General features: G+C 55.3%; 4 protein-coding genes across 4 annotated transcripts; 2 read left to right on the plus strand and 2 right to left on the minus strand.

Annotated features, from left to right (window-relative positions):
• Window positions 1-276: 276 nt before the first annotated feature.
• COL26b_005576 (uncharacterized protein) lies at window positions 277-1,899 on the plus strand (the record flags this gene model as incomplete). Its single annotated transcript, XM_053178417.1, has 7 exons — window positions 277-293; window positions 394-437; window positions 497-522; window positions 608-698; window positions 751-1,002; window positions 1,059-1,350; window positions 1,413-1,899. The coding sequence occupies 7 exons, from the start codon at window positions 277-279 to the stop codon at window positions 1,897-1,899; spliced, it is 1,209 nt and encodes a 402-aa protein (XP_053037620.1).
• Window positions 1,900-2,936: 1,037 nt separating this feature from the next.
• On the minus strand, window positions 2,937-3,927 carry RPS3 (40S ribosomal protein S3; the record flags this gene model as incomplete). The annotated part of the gene is made up of 2 exons (XM_053178418.1): window positions 2,937-3,693; window positions 3,905-3,927. The coding sequence occupies 2 exons, from the start codon at window positions 3,925-3,927 to the stop codon at window positions 2,937-2,939; spliced, it is 780 nt and encodes a 259-aa protein (XP_053037621.1).
• Window positions 3,928-4,929: 1,002 nt separating this feature from the next.
• On the plus strand, window positions 4,930-8,573 carry COL26b_005578 (uncharacterized protein; the record flags this gene model as incomplete). Its single annotated transcript, XM_053178419.1, has 4 exons — window positions 4,930-4,950; window positions 5,469-7,767; window positions 7,927-7,971; window positions 8,107-8,573. The coding sequence occupies 4 exons, from the start codon at window positions 4,930-4,932 to the stop codon at window positions 8,571-8,573; spliced, it is 2,832 nt and encodes a 943-aa protein (XP_053037622.1).
• Window positions 8,574-9,313: 740 nt separating this feature from the next.
• COL26b_005579 (uncharacterized protein) lies at window positions 9,314-11,299 on the minus strand (the record flags this gene model as incomplete). The annotated part of the gene is made up of 3 exons (XM_053178420.1): window positions 9,314-9,359; window positions 9,422-11,155; window positions 11,247-11,299. The coding sequence occupies 3 exons, from the start codon at window positions 11,297-11,299 to the stop codon at window positions 9,314-9,316; spliced, it is 1,833 nt and encodes a 610-aa protein (XP_053037623.1).
• Between the last annotated feature and the right edge of the window lie 1,338 nt (window positions 11,300-12,637).

A 12,637-nucleotide genomic window follows, 5' to 3' on the forward strand; every position in this document is an offset into this window, starting at 1 on the left:
AGACCAGCGACCATCGCCCTCCACCACGAACCTGTGACTCGGCCTTCCAAACGCTGGAGTCTTCGAGAGTTGTATCGTCTTTCCATGTGTCGCTGCTGACGACGTTCGACCTTACCTCCAACCTCTCCATCTTCCTCGCCCGGCGCGAGCCTCGCCAGCTCCCATCTACGGGACACGACACTCTCTCAGCAACCACCTCGCCACGGCGCACGCATCTATCAGAACCTGACGCTCATTTGGCTCTCCGTCGCCGGTACCGCGCTCATTTTTGGCAACATGATGTTAGACGAGAAGTACGTTTGCGATCTGTTCGGCGTACGAAGCGTTCGCTACGCAATGCCGATGCGTCCACCTGGCCTTGAGAGCAGAGCTCGCTGACACCATCCCGCGCAGATACATTGGCCTTGCCTTGGCCATGGCATCCAGTTTAGCCATAGGTACGCATTTGCTACTTGTTCTGCAGCTCGACTTCTCTTTGCTAATTGCTTAACCACAGGAATCAGTTTCGTGATCACAAAAAAGGTACGCGACCTTTTGCCGCCGTATCGAGAGCCACCTCGATCAACCCATCAATCATTTGCGACGCCGATACTGACGGTCGCTATAGGGTCTCATGCAAGCGGAAGAGCGCCATGGATTTGAGGGAGATGGTTTTGTCTACCTCAAGAGCCCGGTATGGTGGGCTGGTATTACGACTTGTGAGCTTGTGCGATTTCCCTCAGATGGCGCTTGTCGCTAACCCTTACTCAGTGGTTGTCGGAGAAATCTGCAACTTTGCGGCCTACGCCTTTGCGCCTGCGATTCTCGTCACACCTCTAGGAGCTCTATCTGTCCTCATCGGAGCTGTACTTGGTTCCTACTTCCTAAGGGAAGAGCTCGGTACTCTGGGCCGTCTCGGCAGTGCCATTTGCTTGATTGGCGCCGTCATCATCGTCCTTCATGCGCCTCCAGATGAGGACATTCAGACGATTGACCAGATCCTGCACTACGCCATTCAGCCTGGTGAGTCTCGATGCAGGCCAGAGCCGGCGTTGCGACTGAAGCTAACACGGTACCAGGCTTCCTGCTGTACGCCTTCGCGGTCACTGTTTTCGCAGTTGTCATGATCTACAAGGTTGCGCCAGTCCACGGAAAGAAGAACGCCCTCATTTACCTCTCGATCTGCTCGACGGTCGGCTCGGTCTCCGTCATGTCTGTCAAGGCTTTTGGTATTGCCCTCAAGCTCACATTCGCCGGAAACAACCAATTTTCCCACCCGTCGACTTACGTGTTCATGATCCTGACGGCCGTTTGCATCTTGACCCAAATGAACTACTTCAACAAGGCGCTCGCCCAGTTCCCCACAAACATGTAAGTCGCATGCTATTTTCTGCGTCGGCGGCCGCGGGCTGCGCTAATCAGGTGCCACGTAGCGTCAACCCCCTTTACTACGTAACGTTCACGACCGCGACCCTTTGCGCCTCGTTCATTCTCTTTGGCGGTTTCAACACCACCGACACCGTCAATACGATCTCCCTGATCTGCGGCTTCTTGGTCACCTTCACCGGTGTCTACTTGCTTAACCTTTCGAGATCCGACCCGAATGGACACCACCTGGTTGCTGGCCGCGGTGGTTCGGATGCCATGGGCACGGACATGGTCTCAACCATTCAGACTCGCCTTAGCATGCAGGCGCGCAGAAGCACCGACCCGCGAATGAGCATTGGCAGCCGCCACGGTGACACGACCGGTCTGATGAGAGCCTACGACGAGGAGGCTGGAGCCGAGTTTGGGTTGACCGACCTTGCTGATGATAGCGACGACGAAATCGACCACCGCAGAGGCAATGGATCCGCCAATGGCCACTCCAAGTCCTACAACGAGACCATTGAGCTTCAAAATCAGCGATCCGATAGGTGAGGAGGCAAGACACGGAAGTCTGTTTCCTAGTTATTGGTAGAAGTTGAGGAGGTAGTTGTCTTTTTCTCGAAGCATTTCTCTTACCCAGGGCCCGATTTCAAGGGCAGCATTGTACATTTTCTCTCGAAGCCATATGACTGAGAAGTTCTCCACGACATGATCGGATCCAACGAAAGAGGCACAGACCCACGGAAAAGGTGCAGGCGCACCTCGAGTAAAGGAGGGGAGCAGTGGGAAACCAGAAAGCAGTTTTCCATACCATTTTCACTTCCGCCACGGCACGAGGAGTATTACAGGGCGGGACGGACATTCGGGGCGTTCATCGGGGTTTGCATAGTTCCAAGTGCGGAAGCACCTCTTGTACGATTAAGGGCGAACGGGAAGAGAGCGTGAGAGAGGCACGCTCTGTTTCGCCGGGCGAGACGGCATTTGATTTCTTGTCCAGAGCATTGAGCACCATAGACCAGGCCATCCAGAGCCTTGAATTAAGTATGACAAGCAAAATTGCCGTCGCAACTCGATGATCTCAGTGAGACGGGCTGGACGGATGATGCGGGTATCTTGAAATTGTTAACATAGGCCCAATGAAGTCATGGGCACATCTCACACAACTGCTTCCTGCTCTGTTCCTCTCCACGGAACGGGGGCAGACATCACGTCACTTCACATGAGATTGACACATGTTGATTGAATGATTTCGTTGCTCATTTCATGGTTTGTACCATTACAAGCCAGTCGCAACTATCCGAATTCCCTTTTTCGCAGAGTGATGCAAATGTGATCAAGACGCCTGAGTAGTATTCCACCCCCGTCCTCCCTTTGCTGTTCGCGCGACACCTTTTTGTTTTTCCCAAATCGCGAATCTTTTTGGAGAAAAGAGAAGAAGGAAGCGAGCGAGACAGTTGTCCGAAAATAGCAGTCTACCAAATAGTGTGCAACATGCTGGACTGCTGCTGCTGCTGCTGCTGGTAGTTGTTGGCAGACTGCTGGTAGTCATCAACCTCGTCGGTCGAAGAAGCCTGGGGCTCGACAGCCTCCTACGACTGGGCCTCAGCCTCCTCGCCACCCTCCTGCTGCTCCTGTTGTTGCGCCTCGGCAGCGGCCTGGGCCTGGGCGGCCTTGGCACCGTAGTCCTGGGACATGGGCTGGACGACGCTCTGCTCCTCCTTGGGCTCGAGGATAGAGACGGCGTCAGGGAGGGTCTTCTGGGGACCGGCCTTGCCCTCGGGGTCGGAGCCGCGCATGATCTTGACCTTGATACCAAGGACACCCTGGCGGAGGAGAACGTGGCGGGTGGCGGAGTCGATGAAGTCCTTAGCGGGCTGGCCAGAGTGGATCATGAAGCCGTCGGTGAACTTCATGGACTTGGCACGGGCGGCACGGAGCTTGCCGGAGACGACGACCTCGCAACCCTTGGCGCCGGACTCCATGATGAAGCGGAGGACACCGTAGCAGGCACGGCGGACGGCGAGACCGTTGAGGAGCTTGTAGCGGAGGGACTCGCACTGGGCGACGGCGGAGAGACCGCGGTTCTGGACCTTGGCGGCGTAGAGGGAGACGGAGTTCTCGGGGAACTTGAAGCGCTTCTGGATGAGGGAGGTGAGCTCGCGGATGCGGCGTCCCTGCTCGCCGAGGACCTCCTGGGTGTGGGTGGCGCGGATGATGATGTCGGTTACCGTGGGGGTGACGCGGACCTCGACGCCGGAGTAGCCCTCCTCGGCCAGCTCGCGCTGGAAGAACTCGTTGAGCTCAGCGTAGAAGACGCCATCGGCGACGAACTTTCTGCGCTTGGAGCTGTGAAGAAACAAAAGTCAGCATTGTTTGCTCGTGTAGTCCATGGCAAAGCCAGGCCTGTTCTTCTTCTTCGTCTTCGTCGTCGTTTTCTTCCCTTCTCCCATCATCGCGAAACCTCGAATTTTGGCGGGGGTGGGTTCGTCCTCCCAGCGCAAGACGCAAAAAAAGTGTAATCGTCACTGCCGAGGAAGAGGAGGGGGAATTGGCTTACATCTGAGTGCCTGGAACAGCCATCTTGACTTTCTTTGCCCGGTGTCGAAAGGGGTTGGGATAGGTGGACGGGTTGGTTAGAAGTTCGACGTCGTCGGGGGGTGGTGTTGGCGAGTAAATGAGGTTGTCAAAGCAGCTCGATTCGTCCGGCTCGGCTCAGAAGCGGGAATTCTCGCTGTGGGAAGGAAAATTGTGTGAAGCCCTAGAGTCTCGATTGACCTGCGTGGTCTGTGCTTTTTTCCTTCCCTCCAGTGTCTGCACCGGGCGCACGTCCCCCCACGCGCCTGCCTTGCTCCCAGCCAAAGTGGTTTTTTTCCCTGCAACGCGCCGCCTCGCCTTAGGTAAGCGTCGACTTGCTGACAATCCACCTGCAGCCAGCTGGCTAGAGGTCGGCCATCGGGATAGACTTTTCCGTTTCCCGGGCGGGACCTGACGGGAGTGTGGGGTTTCAAGGGGTCACAGTGAATTCACATCTGAAGACACCGCGCCACACCTACCCCAGGGCGACCAGCTCACCACGGGTTGGTGGGGCAGAATGCTCCCTGGCTAAGGTATCACTGGAAGCTGCCGGTCACAGGTCACACAGCTGAAGACGTCAGGTGGGTGACATTTCAGGCAGTCCGTCTGGACCTGGAGCTGCGATTCACGTCGCGATGTTTGCTGGTGATGTTTTTTGGTGTGTTTTCCAGAACATGATTCAAGGAACAGATTACGTTTTAGCTCAAATACGTCTGGCTGCACAAACGATGATGATACACACAAGGAGAGGGAAACACACCGCCAAAATCCTTACCTGATGATGATGTCCAGCACATGCCCCTGGTGATGCAACTGCTGGAGGTAGCTCCCGTAAATTTCCCTGCTCAGACAGAGACTTGGTTGAATGACCTCTTAGACTATCGACCTGAGAAAATCAAAAGAAAGGCAGAGAGACAACTCACAAGAAAACAGCAAAAACATCTTCATCATCCCAAAGTAAACAAAGCGGCCAGAAACATCAAAGACCTGGTCACTGAAGAGCAGCACATGAAAGCTGCAGCAGCTGGGGTGCTTCAGTGCCCAGGCCGCAGACCAAAGGCCGTGAAGTCTGTTTTCAGCCCCTCGCTAGTGGGGCCACAGCCGACCCGTCGCTCCTTCCTGCGTCTGCTGTCTGCGCCTGCCCTGCGACACCAGCAGCCGACCTGACCACTGACCCGACCTCTACCTTATCCCAAACCTTGCTTGACTTGCGCAACCTCCAAAATCCAACGCCGCGCGGTCCAACGAAAATCTCTCCCCTTCGCATTTCTTCTCTCTTGCTCAAGCTCACTTCGAAGGAGTCGTGCGGCCTCACAAGCTGCCCTCTTCGAGTGATTTAACCTGCCGACCTACCTACGACGCTCCCTCACCTTCCGGATATCCCGCGCGGCCATGCTCCTCTAGCTAAAAAGCAATATCATCACTCGCAGTTCAATATGGAGGCCCGAAAGGCAAGTTACGCGACCCTTCAGCTGAATTAATATTTTGCTTCCTTCCCTCCCGCTCTCCATCTCCCAAAAGAGGTGTACTAACGTGTTGTCCAACAGGTGGTCGAGAACGTCCAGGGCATCAGCGGCGGAGTCACCTCCACCGGCACCCTTCGTCTGACCGACTACCACCTCGTCTACTGCGTCCCGGTCAAAGCCTCAAAGGACCAACCGCTCCCTCAACCGCCGAACCAAGCACCCAAGACTCGCGAATCATGGATTACGTTTCCTATCCTGTCAAATGTGCAACTCCGGCTCATGCCCCCGACCACTGGCATTCATAGCTCAATCCGCATCCGCTGTCGCGACTTCGTCTTCGTCACCTTCACATTCCAAGACGACAAAGCTGCCAAGGAGGTGTTCGAGTTCATCAAGGCCCGAACCTGCAAGCTTCCCTCCGTCGAGTCGCTCTTCGCGTTCCATCATAAGCCCTCCAAGGTCGAAAAGCACGTCAATGGCTGGCACATCTACGATCCGAGAGCCGAGTTCCGTCGACAGGGTATTAGCGAGAAGTCGGCGGACTTGGGATGGAGAATCAGCAACATCAACAAGGACTATACCTTTTGCGACACGTACCCTGCCGTTCTTGTGGTTCCCTCTTCCATCTCCGATAATGTCCTCAAGTACGCCAAGGATTACCGCTCTAGAAACCGCATCCCGGCTCTTAGCTATATTCACAAGGTCAACAACTGCACCATTACTCGCAGCGCCCAGCCCTTGTCGGGCATCACCAGGAAAAACAATGTTCAGGACGAGAAGCTTGTGTTGGCGTCGTTCGCGGAGCGTGTTCCCCGGACCAGCGTCGACTCCGAGCAGCCTCCCCAGTTGCCGGCTTCGGAGACCACCAGTCTTTCAGAGCTCGAGAAGTACGAGGAGAGCATCATCGAGGATGCTGCGCCCAAGGTTTACGACGAGAAGACTGGCAAGAGGCTTGTTTATGGAGCTCAGCAAGCCAACATGATTGTCGACGCCCGGCCCACTGTCAACGCTATGGTCAACCAAGTCCAAGGAATGGGATCGGAGCCCATGGACCGCTACCCTGGTGCCACAAAGGCCTTTATGAACATTGAGAACATTCACGTCATGAGAAACTCTCTGAACAAGGTTGTGGACTGCATCAAAGACGCAGATGTCTCGCCCTTGCCGCCTGACCAAAACGCCCTCTTTGCAACTGGCTGGCTCAAGCACACCGCAGCAGTGCTCAACGGTGCTGAGATTATTGCTCGACAGATCTGGTACAAGCACTCTCATGTGTTGATCCATTGCTCTGATGGTTGGGACCGCACAAGTCAGCTCAGCGCCCTTGCTCAGATCCTCCTGGACCCATACTTCCGTACCATTGGGGGATTCATGGTTCTGGTGGAGAAGGATTGGTTGTCTTTTGGCCACATGTTCAGACTGCGGTCTGGACCCTTGAACCATGAGAGCTGGTTCAATGTTCAGAGAGATGGCATGGCTGGTCAAACCGTCCAGCCTGGCGAGAATGACGGCCGCGCAGACGCATTCCAGAACGTCATTGCCGGAGCGCGCCGGTTCTTCAACCAGAATAAGGATGACCCCACAGAGCAGCTTGACGCTATTGGCGAGGCAGCGACTGGCAAGGTTGCCAACGACGAGGCCACCGTCCCTAAGATGATCAGCCCCGTGTTCCACCAATTCTTGGACTGCGTCTACCAGCTTTTGCGGCAGAACCCAACCAAGTTTGAGTTTAATGAGCGATTTCTTCGCCGGCTGCTCTACCACCTCTACTCTTGCCAGTATGGAACCTTCCTATATAACTCCGAGAAGCAGAGACGCGATGCCCGTGCTGCTGAGCGCACTCAGTCTGTCTGGGACTACTTCCTGGCTCGCAAGCAGGAGTTCATCAACAAGGATTACGATCCCACCATTGACGAATACGTCAAGGGTCGTGATTCGATCATTAAGACAGACCTCAAGGATATTATCTGGTGGCACCAGCTTTTCAACCGGTCTGACGAGGAGATGAACTCGAACCTGCACGCCACAGCTGCGCAGGCTCAGAACAAGGCCTCGGCCATGGCCAACTTCCAGCCGGCGACTGAAGAGTCCTACGCGAGCAGCCATCCTGGCACACCTCCTGACGACACTCCCGGCTCCAAGCCACCCTCGCTGGCGGCTAGCCAGTCTGTTCTCGCTGCGGTGGAATCATCACACACCACTCTGACACCCGAGGAGCAACGCCAGGGACGACGATTGGAGCAGGGACAGGAGCGACACCTTCAACGGAGTGCCTCGGCTGAGAACCCGAATGCCTTCTCGTCTATTCGAGACGGCATTGCGGACGGAATCGCAAACCTCAATATTGGTCGCAACGTCACCGGCATGCTCAACAACCTGGGTACCAACAATCGCAATGGCAGTCCAGCCTCAACCTCGAGGGTCCCGACTCGCGGCGAGCAAGAGCTACGGGAGATGACTTAGGGTGTCAATTTCGCGCAATTGCCCGACCCGCCCTACCTGATCGAAGAGACCGAATCTACTATGCTCTTCGATGCAGACCTCTACCATAGGGAGAACTGGGATCCTGATTACCCGAGCGACAGTGAGTCAATGCCGGAATCGAAGAGAGACCCAGAGGTGGGAGTGAAGTTGGCGGGGATGACAGAAGTGCTGACGGAGACTGTTTCAAAGTTGAACGCAGCGAACTTGGCGAAGATACCGCAGAATATGTCAGTAGCCACGAACTCTGCCGATGCGGCGACAGTCTCTGAGTCGCATTTGGAGTCTGCCTTAGATTGGGGTAGTCAAGGCATGCTGGACTGGGGCGTCATGAGCTTTCACGGGTACATGATCGGCGAGGAGTCCGACAATGAGTGGCCGCCTGCTGGTTACACGATGAACGGTACTTTCGACGAGACAAGCGGCGACGAGAGCAGTGGCGACGAGACCAGCATCAGTGGCGACACCACCAATGGCAGCCAAATGAGCAGCGACAGCATGTCCACGGCCGACAGCGACGACATGAGCCTTTGTGAGGACACCATCGTCCCCATCACCGAGAGCGACCTCATCCCTGACGGTCTTGACAACAGCTTCGATGAGATGGCCGACGACAGCGTCTTTGTCATGGTGGAAGACAATGAAGATGCCCCCTCAGCTGATAACGGCAGTATCTTGCACGGGATTCAAATGGGTTCCCAGTGAAGATGGCGTCTAAGGCGTTCAGTTCAAACTTTGATCGTTCCAACAAACACACAAAGTGCAAACGAGAAAAATTTGTACGAATGGAGAAGTGAGAAAAGAGAGGCCTTCGACACTTTCACGGTTTTCATGACACGCCACTAGGAGTTTTGTACATTCATTACGACCATTTTGTTTCTTCGCTTTCGGCCTCTTTCCGCAGGGGGGCAAATAGAGACATGCCGCTACTGCTTTCTGGCGTCAAGGCGAAACGACCTGCATTCAAAGAGCGTTGGTCCAGGGGCAGAAGGATAGGGCAATACAGATGGGAAGGGTCTGGAAAACAAAAGGTGCGGAGCAATTGAACGCGTCCGACCGAGCAGGAAAGGGATGCACTTGGGGCTCATTATATAGATCCGCCTTCGGTTTTGAACTCCCCGTACTCTTTGAGAAGTTTCTTAATTCTAATTAGTTAAAGTCGCGTCTTGCTTTCCTTGTGAAGTCTGAACGAACACTGGCATACTGAGTATGTTCCTCACACAGGCAAGCTGTCATGGATGCAACACCTTGCAACAACAGACGGCATCTTTCTTTCGATCTTTTTTTGGTCTTCAGTCTACTTTATCCGGCAATATTTTGGGCCCACTTCTGGTCCAGGGAACAAGTCTATGTCTGTCTGCCCTCGCATCGCCAAACTTTTAATTTTATTTTTTTTAAAATTCCGTAGCCAACCGTCATGTCCACATGTCCCATCATGCTCATCACTACAAGAAGACCTCAAGGTTGATCTCAAGGGTGCTCACGGGGTATCTATGTTGGTTAATATGCATTCTCTATCGCAGTCAAGGGAGGGGGGTGGGGGGAGGTCGTACCTCAAGTCAAACTTCTCCAGCACGGTGGGGTGCAGGATGCCAAACTCGCCGATGCGCTGCTCCTTGCCGCCAAGGCGAAGGTAAATGGCAGCCGCGTGGCCAGGGAAGAAGGTGTCCTCGTTAATCTCCTCGATCCAGTAGCCGTCCGGCTTTCCGGGGTTCTCGGCAACCTTGAAGTCAAGGCTCTTGCCAGCCGTCAGACCCTCGTCGTGAGTGAGGAAGGCGGTGCGAAGCATCAGCAGGATGCGGTCCAGGAGACCGTGAACGATCTCGAAACCAGAGGTCTTGCCGTACCACGCAGCAGCAAAGTGGCGCTCGTTGCGAGCCTTGCGCTCCAGGGACTCATCCTTGAAGACGACGTCGGAAGCCTCGAAGATCTTGATGGGTACGCTGTGCTTCTTGTTCTCGCGAATAGTCTTGAGGAGACCAGGGACCAGAGATGTGCGAACGACCTGGTACTCGGCAGTCTTGGGGTTGGCGAGCTTTACGGCGGTCTTGCCGTCGTCTTTCCTGTTCAACCAACCAAAGTTCTCATCGTGACTGCACAGAATCAGGGGCAAGACCTCGCTCCAGCCAGCCATGGCGGCCTCATTCCGGATGATATCGGCGAGCTTGTTAATCATAAGAGGCGCACCAATGGTCGCGCTCTTGTTGGGAGAGGATCTGGGGAGGTTGTTGTAGCCGTAGCAAATGGCGAGGTCCTCCATAACGTCGCACTGGTGTAACACGTCGGCGCGGGTAACTGGGATGGTGACACTCAAAAGGTTGCTGTCCTTCTCTGACGGCTTGGCGATGTATGCCATCTTGGTGAGAAGCTTGCAAAGCGTCTCGGGTGACTCGTTCAGGCCAGTGCAGGCGTTGAGGTAGTCGATCTCGACGTCAATAGTGCGGGGCTCGAGACTGGGCGTCGTCCTTGAGGCACCGTTGTGCTTGGAGACGATCTTGACAGGCTCTACGGTGAAAGGCTCGGCGGTGTACTGAGAGAACATGGTGACCATCATGTCGCAAACGATGTCGAGCTTAGTGGCGTCGGTAGCTGTCATCTCGATGAAGACATTTGTCGTGTTGACGGTGATCTTGGAGTGGTCGCCGTTGATGATGGGCGGCAAGGAGCAAACGGTGCGGTTCTTGTCGTAGATGACGGGGTAGACAGGCGAGTCCTTGATGATGTGCAAGTACTTGCCAAGGTGCTTGTCGCCCTCGTAGAACTGCATCAACTCCTCGCCATTCATCTCCTTGGTCTGGTTCAGGGGCTTGAACTTGATGTCCTTGGGGGGCAGCGCCTCATACGTGAAGGGGCCCTGAATGGTGTCAAGATCGTGAGTACCAATAGCCACCAATGTCCTTTGTCTCGCCAGGTTCATGTGCAGCTTGTCCTGGAGGCCGATGAAGGAGTCGTAGCTTTCTTGGGTGAACTTGACGTTTCTGAGGATAGCGCCGGCAACGAGGGGACGGATCTTGCTGGTATCTTGGGCCACGGTGATGACCTGAGTCTCGGGCTCCTTAGGCTCAACGACCTTGTAGTTTGGGGGGGCGACCTTTCCCCTGAAGATGTTGAGCATGAGCGCTATTCCCTCGAAACACAGCATATCATATCGGTTGGCGGGGATCTCGATCTTGAGCTGGGGCGGCTCCTGCACGCCATTGACGATAGGTCGCTCGTCATTCTCGGTGTCTTCGTCGAGCTCGATACCGAATTCGAAGCAAAGGTCCTCGAACTCCTGGGTGGTGAAGCTGTGTGCGGTGATGTTTAGCGGAGGGGCACTCGGGATGGCGGGGTCGTGATCTGGGTCTGGACAGGCGGTGCGACCGCGGCGCGACTCACTTTTGGCCCAGGGCCTTGTACAAATCGTACTTGTTAACGGCGATGGTAGGCATGGTGAGAATTGACGAGAATCTCTCGAGGAAATATCGGTCCGGCGGTCGTCAGAGGGCGGGAGAGGCTCCGTGAAGTGGTCGCTGTCCTTCTCCGAGTGGCCTTGAGTCACAGAAATTTTGGGGGATTGTCGGAGGTCAAGCAACTGCATGTACAGAGGGTCACTGGCGGGATGAAGTTGCTGCTTTACGCAGCCAAAAGAGTCATCGGAGTGGTCCTGGCGCCAATTGAGGGAGTGCGGGGTTGAGGGGCTGCAAAAGCGGCGGGCAGACTCGGCATCTCAATTTTCCAGGGTCCGATGTGGCTCGTGCTCGGCAAGCGAGACCGGGACGGGCAGCCACGGGCTGGACTGATCTGTCGTCGTTGATGTTGGCTCCTGATAACAGCTGGCGACCAGTGCGTCCGCGCCCAGACGCAGCCATATGTTCTACATTCCAGTTCCACATGTTTTTGCCCGAGAAACAGACACGAGGTGAGAGACGAGAGAGCTCCATGTTTGTTGGCGTTGCCTTGCATTTGACAGAAGCCTGACGTGACGTCTCCATGCGTGAAGCGCGCGCTTGGTTTCTGGAATCAAGCATCGTCACCAGCGCACGGAGGCCATATCCGTGAGGCAGGTGCCTCTGGGCGAAGCACTTGCAGCTCATATACGTACTTGTAGCTCAGCTGCACCTCGTCATCGCCCCTCCATCAAGTGTGAGTCTCTTGCATGGAGTTTTCGTCTGGTGCTTGATCGAAAGGCCGTGTTCTGCTGCAGGCCTCGGGAGGATCATGTTCTGTTTACACCGTAGGATCTTGCCATTCTGGCATGAAAAGGGAAATTTGTGCATTTCCTTCCTTCTAGAACGATGAAGATGCGTTGCAGAAAGAAATTCGTATCCCAAGGTAGGTAGGCAGGCTTGCGCTGCTCGCCTGAGAAGAGGCAAGAGGCAGGCAGCCCCTCCCATCACCAAAGAGCCACTGTGAACTGCACCCCTGCCTTACGTCGTCCAAGGCTCCAAGATCCAGCCCGGAAAGTACGTACCTTACCTAATGGAAGGCAGCATTGGATCTCAGCTGGGCACTGGACGCTGCCCTGAGGTGCCGCCCGTGGTCACAGATACAGTGTACCTTCGGGCAGGGCATGGCATTTGTTGATCAGTGGAAGCTTTGCTAGCCCACCTTTTAGCACGCTGCATCTCACTCACTGGCCACGCTGCGGTGGTGGGACTGGCTGGCAGAACCCAGCCCGGCGAGCAGCACAGGACAGAAACGTCAGGTCGACCTCCCGTCCAGCGGCCAGAGACCAGACCAGACCAGAACAGAACGGCGTCGTCAAACTTGCCTCTCCTTGCCCTTCG

Source organism: Colletotrichum chrysophilum (genome assembly GCF_026319265.1).
Source record: "Colletotrichum chrysophilum strain AFK26 chromosome Unknown scaffold_38, whole genome shotgun sequence".
Taxonomy (NCBI): Eukaryota; Fungi; Ascomycota; class Sordariomycetes; order Glomerellales; family Glomerellaceae; genus Colletotrichum; species Colletotrichum chrysophilum.